The sequence below is a fragment of the Peromyscus eremicus genome, chromosome 5 (genome assembly GCF_949786415.1).
Source record: "Peromyscus eremicus chromosome 5, PerEre_H2_v1, whole genome shotgun sequence".
NCBI lineage: Eukaryota > Metazoa > Chordata > Mammalia > Rodentia > Cricetidae > Peromyscus > Peromyscus eremicus.
Window position 1 is genome coordinate 14,139,746 of NC_081420.1, and position 17,911 is coordinate 14,157,656.

Sequence of the window (17,911 nt, forward strand, 5' to 3'; positions counted from 1 at the left end):
GAATACCTATAAATTAGTTTCAGAAATCACTTATCATTTATAGGCTAACAAAACATTTATCAGTCTTAGTAAAAAAACACCCACATTATTGAAGTGTAAACCCAAAGTCTACATACACCTAAGTAGCCGTGATTTTGTTTTCTCATAATGACTGGGGCTATTATGTTAAGCAGCTGTCTCAAAACTTTTTTTAAGCTCTTGACCCTGTGATAGGCATCTTAAGTAACTGCTAGCCAGGCCCTGCAGAGTGTTCCCTGCCCCCGTGTATAGACAGCTATGCATATCCAGGTAACTCCTACACCTTTTCTTTGAGAGAGTCTCAGCTCTGTTCTCACTGGCGTTCAAGAGATGCCATTCTCTGGGGAGAAAATCATTTTCCCCCTTTCCACTCCATGAGATTACCCAGCCCCACATCCATTAAGCATACAATCCTTTAGGAGATGATATTTTTCGGACTCTAGGGGAAAGACTCAGTAGGTATAGGTGATCTTGGTGAATCACCTGATGATTTGTACAGCTTTATTGAATAGCCTGTTCACAGAGTCATCTAGTGAGTTAGCAGAAATCTAGTCTCTCCTGTCAAAAAGTCCGAGTATCTGTTGTTCCCCCTGTGCAGAAAAATGGCACAGAATCAAGCCAGCTACAAAATTTTTATCTCACATGTGTTGGGCAGCTTTGAGTTGGGTGTTCATTCTCCCCTCACTTAGGTAAAAGACTCATCTTTTAACCTCAAGTCTGACATCACAGGCAGCTGAGCACTCCCAGTACCCCATTCATCATGTCTCAGGTGCTGCTACAGCCCTCTCAGCACCATCTTATTTGGAGTAGAATGCTCATATTCTCAGTTATTCACTTACATTTTAGTTGAAAATATACCTGTTCATTTGATGAATTAGAAACAGGATGAAATTATGAACTGTACTTTATTAATCCTTGTGCCAGAGCAGCCAGCATCTGCCTGAATTACATTAGTGCACAGCATAAAAAGGAAGCTCTCACGTGAAATACAACTTGTCCCGCACAGTGGCTTGTTTTGTATTTTAATATTTTATTGAAACATATATTAAAATAGATAAACAATACCATAGTGGTACAGCTCAGTGAATTCTAATTCCTGATCAAGAAATCTGAACCCCTTCTCATTTTCCCCAAAAAAGATATTTCAGCATCGTAGTTTATTCTTGAACTTTATACACATGCAGTCACATTATACATTCTTCATGTGTCGACCTTTTTTTCATTCAACATTGTGGTTTTGAAAGCCACCATGTCATTGTGGTTATCAATAGTTCATTCTCACAAATGTATATATTGTAGGAATGTGCTACAAATTACTAACATATTCAACAGAGTTTGAAGAGTTGTTATGAACATTTTTAAATCTCATTATTTGAGAGTCGTATGTATGCATTTTAATTACGTAGAAACTGCTGTATCTCAGCTTCTCCCAGGGTACAGCAAGGCAGGACTGAGATCTTCTCCCAGGTCAGCATTAAAAATACAGCTGTGTATCTATCTACCTCCTTCATTCTGAGAAAATCACCTTTGAATAAGACCCCTCAGGTCTATGGAGAACCTAATTCTTTTTCTTTTCTGTAAGTTTGGGGTTTGTTCCTTCACCTGTCCATTGTGTTTTGCTCTAAACATTGAAGAACTAGTTGTATTAGAACAGTGTCTTTAGTAGAAGTTGTGGTTATACTATGTTGCAAATGAGGTAAATTACTAAACTTAAAAGGTAATATTCTTTTTACTTTGTGAACAGAAAACTTGACTGCTTTGAAAACTGTATAAAATGCATATTTTTGGCCTATATACCAGTGATTGTGAAAATAAAAATAGATAACTAATACCGTGCTCACATAGGATTTCTAAGATGATGCCTAGTCCTTCTGGTGTAGACATAGACTGCAGAGATCAAAGTCCATAATACAAATTAAAATAAAGAAGGGCCTGAGAAACTGTCTCACAGAACTAAAAGGATAGTGGGTAAGGTAAGTGCTGTAGGAGCTGTGGCATAGGCGGCCTGTGGGTACACACAATGCCTGCCAGTACTTTGTATTTTGGTGTCTAGCACTCCCTTACTTTCTTGGAAAATTGGAAAAGATTATAGTACTACGGAGGAAAATGAGATGAGATTGCAGGGTCAGGGGCCTCCCAGTTAGGTGAAAGCTGCAAGGCTGTATGCCGTAGCTCTTAATAATGTCCAAGGAAGTTGGGCATAGTGATGCAGGTCTTTAATCCCAGCACTGGGGAAGCAGAGGCAGGTGGATCTCTTAAGAGGACAGCCAGGGCTACACAGAGCAACCCTGTCTCCAAAAACAAAAGCAAAACAAAACAAAACAAAAAAAGAATGTCCAAGAACACTGAATTCTAGGATGCATATATGCATACCACAAGGTTTTGTTTCGTTAGTTTCTCTTGAGACAGGTTCTCTCTAAGTAGCTCAGACTGGTCTAGAATTTGTGATTCTCCTTACTCAGCTGCTAAGGTATCACAATTACAAAGCTTATACTACCTTGCTTTGTTAATAGCCTAGAATTTTGCATTTAATAAATACCTCGAAAACGTTTGTGAAGGTTCAGATTCTGTGGATTGTTTTCATATCTATATTTCTTATGGGGACCAGGCACATTGATCAGGAATTTATAACCATAGATCATGAGCTATAAGCAATATTCAGTCTGCATCTGGATTTAGAGCATATGGCTTTTTAAAAAGAATATCAAGAAATCTTTCAGCTAAGTCCATATTTTTAGCATATCTTGAATAATGCTATCCAGAAAAACCAACCTGAAGTTTTGGTTGGCAAAATTCTCTGTCCTTTGTAGTAGGTATCTCCTCTCTCCTCCACTTCCTGACCTTTCATGGATTCACTGCTGCAGTGACAGTTTATGGGGCAGAGTTTACTCTTGTTCCCTTGCTTGAGGTTTCAAGTTATAAAAAATGAATTATTGCCATCAGTTGTCATTTAACATGAGTCTAATTGAATTTATGAATAATAAAATGTTTATACAATACAATTTAGCTTCATACAGTGTATGGATGTGAAATACTATTAAATATCTCTCTGGTGGTTTGCATGAGAAGTAACTCCCATAGGCTATAATATTGGCACTGTTTGGAGAGGCTGTGGAACCTTTGGTAGGTAAAGCCTTGCTAGAGGAAATAGGCCTCTTGGGGCAGGATTTGAGTGTTTATAGTTTCATCCCACGTCATGTTTTCTGTCTGATTCATGCTTGTAGTTGAAATGTGATTTCTCAGATTCCTTCTCCAGCTGCCATTTCCGTTTCCTTCACTTGCTGCCCTGCCTCCCAGGCAGGATGAACTCCTATCCCTCTGGAACCAGAAGCCAAAGTAAATTTTTCTTCTACAAGTTACCTAGGTCATGGTGTTTAATCACAACAACAGAAAAGTATCAACTGTAGTCTTAAAATGTGTTTTTGCTTTGAGAAATCAGTGCGAGAAATGATTGTATTTTAAATAAATATCCCAGCTCGTTCATTTGAGAGGACCTGAGAGTAGTGAGCACAGCTAGCCTCCAGATCTGGTTTCCAAATGCTGTTTCCCACTAGAAGGAATATCATGCCTAATAATAGACCTGTGAGCTTCAGTTAGTTCTTAAACCTCATACATTGCAGTGTAGGACCCATTGAGACATCTGAGATGTGATTATAAATGGTGTGATTGATAATACTGAACCAACATTCAATTTTTTTGGAATTATCTAAAAATAATAATTGACCCAATTGTAAGGAAATCTTGTTTTTAAGTGATTCATACTGAAATAATGGAGATGAATGATAGAATATGTTCAAAAGGCTCATATTCACCCCTGACTAGTATATGAATGAATAGATATAGATAGAAATGTGTAATTAGATGTATGAATAAATATAGATTTAGATGCAAGTGAGTGGATGGATAGATAAACAGTCACAAATATGGAAACAGAGGCAGATGAAATAAATTAGCAAAGTATTAGTTGGTATTTGTAAGTGGAGAGCTTATAACTGCATATTAATTATTCTTTTAACTGTCCTATAGCTTTGACAATGTTAATAAATAGAATAATTAAATATTAGCATTGGGGAAGATGAACCAGTTTGTCTTAATTTAATCTTTGATTTATCTTTATTGTAATAAAATACTTCTTGTAAAAATCATTTTAAGTTAATTTAGTTGTTACCCTAGGCAAGGTTTCTTTTTTTTTTAATCTTAAGACTTCCTTATTTTTATTTTATGTATACAAGTGTTTTTTTCTGCATATCTGTATGTATATATGTGTATTATGTGTGTGCCTGGTGCCTGCAGAGACCAAATCTCTGGAACTGGAGTTTCAGGTGGTTGTGAGCTATCACGTGGATGCTGGTAATTGAATCTTAGGCAAGAGCAGTCTGTGCTCTTAATCACTGAGCCATCTCTCCAGTCTTAGGCATGGTTTCTTAACTTGCATACATAAATCCATGTAGGATTTGTGCTGATGTTTTATATATCTCCTTGTGTGTGTGCATGCACATGAACATAAGTATGTAGGTGCGTGCAGGTGTGTGTGTATATGTGTGTGGATGCATGTAGAGGCCCAAGGTCACCTCAAGTGTCATTCCACTGGTGCCATCCACGTTGTGTTTTAAGACAGCCTCTTACTTGTGTGTCTGGCCAGTGAATCTTGGGATCCATGTCCACCTTCTCAGTGCTGAGATTACAAGCACACACCACTATGTCCAGCTTCTTTCATGAGTACTGAGGTCCCCATGTTTGCATAGTAAACTGTATACCGACTGAGCCATCTCTCCAGCCCATTTTATAAATACTTTGACATATGCAAAGTAGCTTTAGTCATAGTCCCTAAGGGCTGTCCTACAATGGACTTACAATATAGAATGCTTTTTTCTTTTGGGTTTTGGAATACTAGTTGGGTTAATCTTCAGTAGTTCTCATGCAAATTCAGTGCTTGTGAATGTAATTCCCAGGTTCTGCAAAACAATGAATTTCCAGCTGATCCCAGCTTACAAAAGACTTGCTTATATCCACTGATGACTTGATGTAAGTTTATTGGACCACAGAGATTGTTACTTAGAAACAAACCAGAACATTTTAATAACATGATGTATTCCTTTTCTTTTTCCAAACTAATACTCATTTAGTATAATCACATGTTATTTTTAAGACAGTTCTGCTTTCCCTGGTGTAGGGTTCACATTCTTCACATTTTATGCAAAGGAAAAAATAAGCTAGTATGTAAGTTTATACTCTATCCATTTATATATTTAAAAGGAAACAAAACTTGAAAGAAAAAAGTAGTCATGTTGTTATTTTTTTGTTGTATAATCATGAAGATATACTTACCAAGTTAAAACATTTGTTCCCTTTGGGAATGACGGCATATGATAGACAGAATTCCAACAGGGCTGTCAGTTTCAAATGTTCTTATTCGGCACACTGAAGCAAGATTGTATATGAGTAGTATGCCAAGGATTTACTTCTTACATATAAACTTAAACATACATTCCACAAAACTACAGTTTGCAGTAGACTTTCTTTTATCTGAAAGTCTTTTGAGGGTGTGGGAGATAAATATTAACTTTCAGTATTCTGTTTGTGAAATTTTTTATTAGTTCTTTGAAATTTTCTTGATACAATTTATCTTGATCATATTCGCCTCTGTCTGGTTCAGTTGGGTTAGGTTCAATTGGAGCTAATAGTCATAGGTCCAGAAATGAAATAAGAAAGGACAAACTTGTCATGGAATGCTCTGCCTCAACTTTGCTGCATGCCAGAAAGGCCTGAACTTTCCACACAGACTGTATTAGGGGCTCAGTTGATGTTATTTCTAAGGGAGGAGTCTATCTACTAGAGACGCTTAGTGATCAAATACCATTTCTAGTTTGGTTGGCTGTTTCAAGTAATATACAGGATTTTTTTTTGTACTTTTTGAATATTACAAGTATCTACAGTGACCCATGCTTATAGGTTAAATTTAATTTTCTTTCTTATCAATTTGGTTTGTTTGTTCATAGCTCAGAGTGATGGATAATTTACTATGTATGTAGGATAATTTACTACGTATGTAGCCCAGACTGGCCTCAAACTTGAGTAATTGTTCTGTCTTACCCTTCTGAGTATAGGGATTACAGGCATGTCACTACACCAAACCTAGTCAGTTTTGTTTATTTATGATTTGTTAGTTTGTTTATTTATTGTGTATGTGTCTCAGTATATTTGAGTGCCTGAGGCAGCCAGAAGAGGGTGTCAGATTCCTTGGAGCTAGAATTACATGTGGTTGTGGGGTAACCAATGTATATGCTGGGAGCTGAACTTGAGGCCTCTGGAAGAGCAGCGAGTACTGTTCTCCTGAGACATTTCTCCAGCCTTGGCCAGTTTATTTGTTTGTTTGTTTGTGTGTTTTTCTTTTTAAAAATTTTTAACTTATTTTTTATATGCATGAGTGTTTGTTCTTCATTTTTGTGTATAGGTACACCATGCTTCGTGCCCACAGAGATCAGAATAGAGCATTGCATTTCCTAGAACTAGAGTTACAGATGGTTGTGAGACATCATGTGGGTGCTGAGAACTGAGCCTGGGTCCTTTGTAAGAGCAACAAATGCTCTTAACCTCTGAGCCATCTGATTGTTTTATTTTGTTTTTGTTTTGTTTTTCAAATCTAGAATGAGAAGTACTTTAGACTTTCATACCTAATGGTGCTCTCTTAGTCTGGAGGTTGGCTCAGGGATGTTCTACACCATAGTTCACTCTGTTCTGTGTCATGAATATGAACACACTATGTCACAGTGAAAAGATGGGCACACTTGAGTTTTGTTGTTGATCCCCCACCTGCTCTTCAGGAGAGCCATGGTTTGCCGAACTGCTGACATGGCTAGCCAAGAAGCCTGATGTATTTACTCTCTGGCCCAGTACAGAGCACTGTGCTGAACACTGCCCTAGTGGCCTTGACCTGTTCCTTTTCTCCACTGTTTATCATAATCTAATGGAATGCTACTTTAGATAGTAATACCCACTACACAAAATGTCTGGCAACCTTGAGCAATTCATTTCATTCCCTGTGTACCTGCCTGTTTGCTAAAGTCTCTAAATAAAGACATTGATACTCAAGTCAGCCCTAGGCTCAGCACTTTATGATATCACATCATTTAATCATTCATCCACTGTGCTACACAGTTATTTCCCTAATTTTGTGGAAGACAGATCTAAGTTTTAGACCAGGTCTGTGGCTAATACTGATTTTAGTTCTGAGTTATGTTCTTTTTTTTTTTTTTTTTTTTTTAAGTACTGGAGATAAATCTCAATGTTTCACAGAATCTAGAGCTTAGTGGTATATAATGATTGTCTGGCATTAGGTTAGAGCTAACCAGAAATTTCTTTTAGTGAAATCTTTTAACACTTTTTTAAAATTTAGGCCAATCAGTGATGATCAGAACTGATATGCAACCATGAACAAAGAATTGGTTCAGTCATCTCAGTTTATAAATTCTTCTCTGAGGAAACTTTTACTCTTCCCCTAAATAAGAGGAAAGGATAGAACTGATATCATATAGGGTTTTGTTTATACTACCCTTTGAGGTTCCCTTAAACAGCAGAATTTGAATATTTCATTAAATCATTGGCTTGGGAACATAGTAATTCATGGTATGTTTAAATGATGGCTTTGGAAGGACTGTGATGCAGAACAACTATATTGATTACTAAGTATTTCCAGTTGTCAAAGCATGCTTTAATTGTTGAAAGACTATGCTCTGGGCTGGAAAACGAGCTCAGTGGTTAAGTTGTATACTGTTCAGAGGACACAAGTTAAGTGCCCAGTACCCAACCTGTAACTCCAGCTCTAGAAGAATTTCATGCCTCTGGTTTTTATGTGTCCCTCTACACATGCACATTCTCACATCCACACAAATTAAAAATACACTTGGTTTTTCTAATGTCTAGGTTAGGAAAAATTAATAAGAAAATTTATTCCTGATTAACTTAATGGCCCTGTGAATATTTTTCTTTTGAAAATGCTTAATTTTTTCAGATTCTTTTCTATTTTTTGTTTGTTTGTTGGTATTTGGGGGGGGGGTTAATATTTATATCAACTTTGGATGACACATGAATTGATCCATTTTGCACTGAGGACCAAGAAGACAAAATTCTTTATTTATTCAACACCCCCTTTTATTGCCTACTGTGCACAGTATGCAAGGGTTCAAAAACTGAATTCTGCTCTCCTCCAGCCGAGCAAGATGCCCAAGGGAAAGAAGGCCAAGGGGAAGAAGGTAGCCCCAGCCACCGCCGTCGTGAAGAAACAGGAGGCCAAAAGGGTGGTGAACCCTTTGTTTGAGAAAAGGCCTAAGAACTTCGGCATTGGGCAGGACGTCCAGCCCAAAAGAGATCTCACACGCTTCGTCAAATGGCCCCGCTACATTAGGCTGCAGCGGCAAAGAGCCATCCTCTACAAGCGGATCAAAGCACCTCCTGCCATTAACCAGTTCCCCAGGCCCTGGACCGGCAAACAGCTACCCAGCTGCTTAAGCTTGCCCACAAGTACAGGCCAGAGACAAAGCAGAAGAAGCAAAGGCTGTTGGCCGTGCTGAGAAGAAAGCTGCTGGCAAAGGGGACGTCCCAACTAAGAGACCACCTGTCCTCCGAGCGGGGGTCAATACAGTCACCACCTTGGTGAAGAACAAGAAGGCTCAGCTGGTGGTGATTGCCCACGATGTAGACCCCATTGAGCTGGTGATCTTCCTGCCTGCCCTGTGTCAAAGATGGGGGTCCCCTACTGCATCATCAAGGGAAAGGCCAGGCTGGGGTGGCTGGTCCACAGGAAGACATGCACCACTGTTGCCTTCACACAGGTTAACTCGGAAGACAAGGATGCTCTGGCTAAGCTGGTGGAAGCTATTAGGACCAATTACAACGACAGATATGATGAGATCCGCCGCCACTGGGGAGGCAACGTCCTGGGTCCTAAATCTGTGGCTCGGATTGCCAAGCTGGAAAAGGCAAAGGCCAAAGAACTCGCCACTAAATTGGGTTAAATGTACACTGCTAAGGTTTCTGTACATAAATATAATTACAAACTTAAAAAAAACTGAATTCTTTGTTTTCTCCTAGGTTTTACAGTCCTTTTGGAAAAACACAGTATACCTATCCACCTACCTGCTATGCAACATCCCGTACACAAAGACATCTAGAAATGTCTCAATAGAAATACCAGGTGGTCAGTTAGGCATAACTAATAAACTCAGATATGACCTTAGTGTTAATGCTAACATTGCATGAAGTACTGGAGGAAGCGTCTGGAAGGGTCAGACTTTAGGTACAGTTCTTCCTGTGCCTGGAAACTAGCTTTGGAAAAACAGAGGCTAAAGTCATGGAAACTGTGGTGAACTTGACTTCTTCTCTTGTTCCTTGAGATGAGGGTGAGCTGACTCTCAAAACATGTCCGGGCCCATACATTCACCCACCAACCCTAGGACTTTCTGACTTTACTGTCCTCCTATCTCTGTATTGTGCTACAAGCCAGGTTCAGCCTATCCTCTGACAAATTGCCACTTCCAACTTCTCTGATAAAAACAAAGTTGCTTCATTTGGAGGAGTAGTAGGCTCACTTCCTATATATGTTTTTCACTAGATCATATCTTAGTATTTTTAAAAATCGTCATGTACAATAAGCCAAATCTCAAATTTAAGGATACAGGTAGCATTCCATGTACATATGTACAAAGTCAAGACACAACATTAATGTTTTCCCAACCATGGCTAGTCTAAGACTTCTTAGTGCACATATGTGCTAATGATTACAACAGATTTATAAGGCCAGACTGAACATCTGTTTGTTACTACATTATTTCAAGAAGAATGTTTGCTGTAAGGACATTTATCACTATTTTTATGAAATTAAAACATCCCATTCAGAACATGATGAGATTTCAAGACTGAACAGGTTCCATACTGAAAACATTTATAAAACTATTTTTTTTAAAAAAAAAAGGAAAGAAAGAAAGATAGAAAGAAAACGAAACAGTTGAAATAAAATCCTCCAAATTCAGGGCAAAGTTCCAACTGTCATTCTGATTTTTAGCTTTATGAGAGAGTCTGCTACCTTAACAAAGTTGGAGCAAGTGTCTGCGGCTGCACACACCATCCTTTCCTTGCAGGCTGTGGACTGTGGCCACACATTCCCTGAGAGTTCTCAGGCCCTGGCAGGAGACGCCTAGGCTGCTCTGCTCCTTGCATCACTGCTGTTTGACTGATGGCGCTCTTGCCTGGGTACTTGATTTTCTACTTACAGTAACCCTACCAGAAAGGGAGAGCTTCTCAGTTAAGTTCATCATTGGCTCTCTAAAGTGGCACCTTAATGCAGCTAAAGAAAGTTACAGTCGACTTGACAGGTAATACATACTTGTAATCCCAACACTTGGGAAGCCAAAACAGAAGGACCATGATGAGTTCAAAGGCAGCCTGAGCTATAGAGTGAGACTATTTGGAAATAAAAGTTTGAGAATAAGAAATAAATTGTTTAATAACCCATCACTGTTGTATTTAAATATTAATTCGATTGGCTCATCATACTCAGTTTCAGTATGAGCACAAGCATTTATTGCTTCTAGTTCCTGATTTTCAACAGGGTGTGACTAGCTATTTCAGTCTTCTGTTCCTTTGACTTCATTGCCATGAAGGGCTATGCCCTTAAACTGTATCACAAAATAAACCATTTTTTCCTTGAGTTGGCTTTTGTCAGGGTATTTTGTCACAGTGTAGTAGTTTGAAAGAAAATGGTCCCCAATGGGAGTGGCACTACTAGGAGGTATGGTCTTGTTGGAGGAAGTATGTCGCCATGGGGATGGGCTTTGAGGTCTCTTTTACTCAAGCTTCCCTCAGTGTAACACTCAGTCCACTTCCTGTTGCCTGCATATCAAGATGTAGCCAGCACCATGTCTGCCTGCACACCACCATGCCTCCTGCTATGATGAAAATGGACTAAATTTCTGAAATTGTAAGCCACCCCCTCAGTTCAATGTTTTCCTTTATAAGAGTTGCCATGGTCATGTTGTGTCTTCACAGCAATAGAAACCCTACCTAGGAGTCACAGTAACAGGAAAAGAAGCTAAAGCAGTGGCCAAAACTAGAAATGAAGTCATGAGCTTAGTGTTTCTCCAAATCTCAAAATTGAGAGTTAATGAAAGAAGTCAGCATAGTTTCTATATGTATCTTATAACTTTTTTATCAGTACAGAGATCAGAGGTCGTCATGGTTGCACATGCCTTTAATCCTAGCACTTGGCAAATTCCAGGCCAGCCAGAGCTACACAGTAAGACACTATCTCAATTAATTAAATTTATATTAATAAGAAGTCATTACAAGTTAGTGTGTAATAAATACTGCTTTGTTCATTAAACTGATAAAAAGTACATTTCAGCAAATATGCCAGGAGAGATGGTTGCTAACTATAACTAGTGGAGGAATGTTTTCAGAAATGAGTTATTTTTACATTTAACTCAGCTTATAGTTAGCAGTAATTTGTATTTTTTTAAACAAACTACAACTTTCATAGTTTCTCTCTCTGTGTCTCTCTTTTTGTCTCTCTATCTCTCTGTCTCTCTGTATCTCTGTCTGTCTCTGTCTCTCTACATATAGCACTGGCTGTCCTGGAACTCACTATATAGAACAGCCTAGCCTCAAACTCACAGAGAGCCTCCTGTCTCTGCCTCCCAAGTGCTAGGACTAAAGGTGGTGTGTCCAGCTTACTTTTCATAATCTTTTGATCTTGCTGAAGAAGACATGGAAGCTGTCTTTAAATCCCCCTTTTTTTTAAACTTTAAAAAGTAATTCTGACTTATAGTGTAGAACTTTCATATGCCCTTCTGCTAGCTTTCATTACCATTACCAGTGTGCATATAAGCATTGTAAACTGAACTAAACCAAGAAGTTAGCATTAGAATAGAGTTTGGGGAGCTGGAGAGATGGTTCAAGAAGTTAAGAACAGGTACTGCTCTTACAGTGGACCCAAGTTCAGTTCATAGCATCACATCAGTTTGCGCAGAACCACCTGTGACTCCAGCTCCATGGCATCCAGCACCCTCTTCTAGCTTCAGAGGGCATTACACTCCAGTGCACAACCCAACCCCCACCCCACCCACACAAAGTAAAGAGATGTAATTTTAATGCATGAGTAAAATTTATAAGTGGCAAAAGAAAACTTGAAATTACTTGATGTTTTGTGGTTTAAGAACAATACTTGAATACAGTCTTATGCATGAAAATGCATAGGATGATATTTCTCTAGGTCTAATATAATTGTTTTCAAGATGAAGATGTTCTAGAGTAGAGTCCTCATCTTCTTCAGCATTACAAATTTGTTCAGGAAGAATATTCCTAAAGAAAAATAGACATGTAAATTACAAGCAACCCAAGTAATCTAACTTTAGGATTTAGAAGTTACGTTTTTAAAAATGTTTTCGTTCTTAAAATGAAGTTAGGCAGGTCATAGTGACTCACATCTGTGATTCCAGTACTCAGGAGCTTAATCAGGGATTGCAGTGAGTCTAAAGATAGTCGTCATTACTCACCTGTGTTCCCAGCCAGCCTGGTCTAATAATGCCAGGTCTCAAAAGGGAGGAAAAAAGACAGTAGAAGTAGATCGTTAGATCTACACAACTGTAAGAAATGAAGCAATAAGAGTGTAGTCACAACCTGCAAAGTGAGGAAGTTCTTCCTAATTGTTGATTTAAAACAGAACTTCTGTTATTGTGTAGTTGTGTAGCCAAGGCTGGCCTTTAACTCCTGATCCTGTTGCCTTCACCTCTCATTTGCTTGAATTAGAAGCATGTGCCACTGAACTTATTTCCATACTGTTCCAGATTAATCTTCTAGTCACCCATGCTGCCTAGGCAGGCATAATGATTAGACATGCAGAAACCTTCCAGAGTGAAGGAAGATGAGTTCAAGAAATTTATTCAGAATTTACCTTTATAAAACTCTATATTCAGGCAATTATTGTATGCTGCAGATCACTTTATGTACATGGAGGTTATAGTATAGTGTATTTACTGCTTTACCGCCTTAACTGGGTCTGTCTCCAAGGCTCCACACATTGTGTAGTAATACTCTACTTAATACTGTGGAAATTTGCAAAATTAACACAAAAGTGGAAATCATTATGAATCTTCACATACCTATTATTCCATTTTCAGCAATTATTAACATTGCCAGTTTTGTTTAGATCTAATTTTTAGCACCAGTTTTTCTCTTCAGAATAAATGTTAAAGTTCATATTATGAGTATTATTTAATTTGTCAACCAAAATTTAAATTGACACTAGAAAAATTCAAAATTTACCGAATCTTATTGTTGTTCAGCCTCAGAAAATGCAGTGCTTTCATTTCTGGTATTCCAGGTGGTATGGATTTTAAGTCATTGTGATCCAGAAATAATTCTCTCAGAGAATGATATGCTCCATAGAATGAGACTAGGTCCACACCATCATCAGCAAGTCTATTAAATGACAGGTACAAGTACTCGAGGCCTGGTTCCATATGGCCAAACACATAGCCAGGGATCCGTTCAATCTGGTTCCCAATTAGTACGAGGTGCAGCAGAGACTTAGGTAGATAGGAGGGGACATGGTAAAGCTTGTTATAGGACAGGTCAATGGATTCAAGATTTCTGCAACAAAGGAAAAGTGAACAGAATAAGGAGCTTCAGTAGACTGACAGGCCATCCTAATGAACCTAAACAGAACCAGATTATATATGTCAGCCTGCGTCTGTCTGGCCTCGAAGCTCATATTCTTACCAACATCTACACAGTACCTTAGCTAGGGTTGTTCATCAGAGTCCACTCAGATCCTTTGGGAAAATGGGGAAACTAAGTTCAAATTGTTGAATCAAGTGAAATCCACAAGTCTTTATTTCTAGTAATGATGTTTCCTGATTTGTGGTTGGGTAGGGGTTGCCTGTACTTTTGTTATTTGATTTATGATCTAGCACATCAGAGACATGGGGTGAGATGAAGGGATTAGAGTGAAATGGAGGAATGTGGAAGTGTTAATGCACTGGGAAGTCCTGGGAATGTGGTGAGCTCCCTGCTTTGTTTCAGAAACTTCCCCTGAGTCTACAAGGGCTTCTGCCCAACCCTTTTCACCCGATAAAGATTCCTCTATTCACAAAGGACTTCATTATCCTCCAGTTGGGTCCAAAGCCTCTTTTCATCTCTGTGAACAGCCCATTTCCCAAGCTGGTCAACTTAGGAGCATATCCTCGTATAAACATTCAGCCTGTTTGGGCATATCCATTGGACATGATATCAGACTGGGCTTGCCTTCAACTCATTCATTCTTTGCTAAAGACTACAAATAGGCTGTTGATTCCTTCTAGGAAGGTGGATTCTATTTTTGCACCTCTACTCTCAAACAAAGCCTTCTTGAGGAAGAGAAATGGTTTGGACCAAAGAAGGCAGTATGGTGTAGGAAGACAGGCCAGGCCTCTGTAGCCTGGTATTTCCATCTAGTGATGAAGACAAAGGGAGTCAACACTCCTCTCTGTGTGCAGAGGATTATGCCATTTAAACTGACAACTTGTAAGGTAGGCATTGATTGTTATGGGTCAACCCCCATTTCTTGCTAGTTTAGCACTTAGCAGGTCCACAGGCAGTAGTGGTCATCATATCACTTACCTACTAAATAGTTTGGAAACTCAGTGAAGTAGCTAAATTTTGGAATTAAGAGTAACAATTCCCTGGGAGAAGATGTTAAGAAAGTTAAACTGTGGTAGATACTTACTCTTGATTTATCCATGCTAAAGGAGCAATCCGACTTTCTTCTATTTTATTATAACGTAGTACAATCATATTGATCTTTCTGGTATGATTGAAACAAATTTCAGTTATTTCTTCAATTTGATTGTTTTCTAGGTATAATTCCTATAAATAAGATAAAATATTATTTTTCTTCCACTTGTGTGCAATGATATCCAATTTCACAAAAACTAAAATAGACTATTTGCATTAGTATTATTTAAAGTCTTATTACCTTTTTTAAGTGAGTTCATACTTTTAAGATGTCAAATTTTATAGCTAATAACATAAAAAATACTGCCTATCATTATGGGATTAAATAAATTTAATTTGTGTTTATGCATATGCATATTTGAGTGTGGGTGTATATATGTATTTTACACATTTGTGCAAAAGCATGTGGAGGACAGAGGTTGGTATCAGGTATCTTCCTCAGTCTCTCTCCACCTTAGTTTTTGAGACAGTCTCTTACTGAGCCTAGTGATCCCTGATTCAGCTAGACTAGCTGGACTAGTGGGCTCCAGAGATCCCCCCGTCTCCCCATCCTAGGTGCATACTACCATATACAGCTTTTTGTGGGTGCTAGAAATCAAACTTGGATCCTTACATTTATGTGGCAAGCACTTTACAAAGTCATCTCTTCAGTAAGTTAAACTTAGTTTTTTAGCCATGTTATATGATACAGCATATCATATAATTGTATGAATTTTCTGACTTATAAAACTTAATTAGCCAGGCATGGTGGCACATACCTTTAATCCCAGCACTTGGGAGGCAGAGGCAGGCGGATCTCTGTGAGTTCAAGGCCTGCCTAGTCTACAAGGCAAGTTCTAGAACAGTCATGACTATTACACAAAGAAACCCTGTCTCAAAAAAAAAAAAAATACAACTTACATTAGTTATGTTACTTGAGCTTTAGAGCCCTGAAAGTTAGGGGTAGAAATAATCACAACTCACCAGTGCTAGGCCTGTAGAGAGAATAATGCTCACCCTAGGTAGGCCTGTAGAGAGAATAATGCTCACCCTAGGTTCCAGGGCTAATGCATGAGGGACCAGTCTAGCTGAGCCTGAGCTTCAGACCAGCTTTCCACTATTCAGTAGTCTCTATAATTATTTTAGGCTCATGTTTTTAGACTTGAGTTTTAATTTATTTACTCATAAAATTAACATTCATTAAGTTGCTGGTATTAGGGGGCTGGAGAGATGGCTCAGTGGTTAAAAGCACTGGTTGCTCTTCCAAAGGACCCAGTTTCAATTCCCAGCACCCACATGGCAACTCACACCTGTCTATAACTCCAGTTCCAGGGGACCCAGCACATTCACACAGACATACATGCAGGCAATGCACCAAATGCACATAAAATAAATAATTTTTTTTTTAAAAAAAGAAAGTTGCTGGTATTAGAAAAAATTTTTACTAAAGGGTCTTAATTATTAATTTTTTTCTGGTTATAGTTAGAATGCTTAAGTAGAGTTGGCTTACGTGTTGAATGTAACTTTTTATTCATATCATGGTTATTTTCCTTTTGTAACTTAATTTTGGCATTTGTTAGAAATGCATAAAGGAACATTTAGCTTTTTGCTTTTATTGTCTTGTGTACTTAAGGGATGAATTACATGAGAGATTTCCAAACTCAAGTGTACATCAGAATCACCTCATTTAAAGTAGAAAAATCCAACCTAAATAAATCACAGGAAGGGGTATTTAAGTAGGTTCTGGAATACTCATTCATATACTGAAGACTCTGAAGCTATAAGAAAGTTGATATGTGACAGTCTTCAGATGTGCCGTGATGTAAGGCTGGCCTGCAGCAGTGTTTTTAAAAGGATTTATAGCAAATAGCATGAAATGTATACTGTGTGCCCAGAATTTCCAAGATCAGTGGAAACAGGTCCCTTTGGAGAGACAGAAGCCAGGCTGGAAAGTTCAGACATGAGGAGGAGAATATTGCTTATTTTTTTGTCACCTAAGTTGCAAGTGTATATGTTTTACCAGTTGCATGTATAAGAGTACTTATAATTGTATTATATTTTGTGTGCATATATGTATATGAATAGACGTATTATAGAAATCAAAAGACAACTTGTAGGTTATCAGTTATCTCCACAATATGGGTCTCAGGGATCAGACTCAGGTTGTCAGACTTTGCAGCAGCTGGGTTACCAGTTAAGCCATCTCTCAGGTCCCTAAAATGTGTCTTTAAAAAATAATTTAGGTATCTGACTTTGCTGACAAAGAATAAGAATTAGCATGTCAAGGATAGGATCAGAAGTGTTTATGTCTTAATAATTTAGGTGAGAGTTGGGATATACTTTGGATCCCCAGTACCATATAAATCAGGGCATGGTGGTGGTGCATGCCTGTGATCTCAACACTTGGGAGGTAGAAGCAGGAGGATCAAGAGTTCAAGCCCAGACTAGAATAATAAATTCCTATTTTAAAACAAAAAATTACCTGGACATGGTGGCGCACACCTTTAAATCCCAGGACTCTGGGGCAAAGGCAGATGGATCTCTAAGTTCAAGGCCAGCCTGGTCTAGAAAGCAAGTTCTAGGACAGCCAGAGCTACATAGAGAAACCCTCTCTCAAAAAAAAAAGAAAACAAACAAACAACTAGATAATTCTGATGTAAAGCCAAGTGCTGGTAAACTCCAGCGTTCTCTAGCTATGTCTCTTTAGCAGCTGGAAGAAGCAGGACTGTAGTGGTGTGACAACAGTATGCAATCATAACAGATAGCTCTCTATTCTGGATCATAGCACTAAAGGAACTCCATACTGGCTTCTTGGGAGATGAACATGGAATGTGGTAGAAACAAGTTCAGATAAGGAAATCTGAGTTCCAGCTTGGTCTGTGAGTATATATAAACTCTCTGGACCTCAGTGTTCCTAATTCAAGAAATGAGCATTGACAGTTATTGGCTAAAGACCACCTGAGTGGGAAAGAGCACTCCTGGGAACCACTGGGGACTCCAGAAGATTTGAAACAAGAACAAGATCTGGAGCCTGAAGTTAGACACAATACAGTTTTAGATAGAACTGATGAAAATTTCTAAGCTTCAGAGTTGATGAAATAGTCCAGGCCTTATTGTACAATTCTTAGATCCATCCATATTGTTATCA

The 17,911-nt window shown here is 38.4% G+C and overlaps 2 protein-coding genes and 1 pseudogene across 2 annotated transcripts in view; 2 read left to right on the top strand and 1 right to left on the bottom strand.

Annotated features, from left to right (window-relative positions):
- Positions 1 to 17,911, top strand: part of Cenpp (centromere protein P) — a 207,859-nt gene that overhangs the window by 122,080 nt on the left and 67,868 nt on the right. The gene's annotated exons all lie outside the window — the stretch shown is intronic.
- LOC131910982 (large ribosomal subunit protein eL8-like) lies at positions 8,223 to 9,041 on the top strand (annotated as a pseudogene).
- The window catches only part of Ecm2 (extracellular matrix protein 2), a 32,209-nt gene continuing 26,454 nt past the window's right edge, over positions 12,157 to 17,911 (bottom strand). Inside the window, exons 8-10 of the mRNA XM_059262963.1 lie at positions 14,777 to 14,916; positions 13,336 to 13,662; positions 12,157 to 12,372 (exon numbers count right to left, since the gene is read on the bottom strand). Coding sequence (XP_059118946.1) covers positions 12,204 to 12,372; positions 13,336 to 13,662; positions 14,777 to 14,916 — 636 coding nt within the window. The 3' untranslated portion in view covers positions 12,157 to 12,203. The remainder of the gene's footprint in view (positions 12,373 to 13,335; positions 13,663 to 14,776; positions 14,917 to 17,911) is intronic.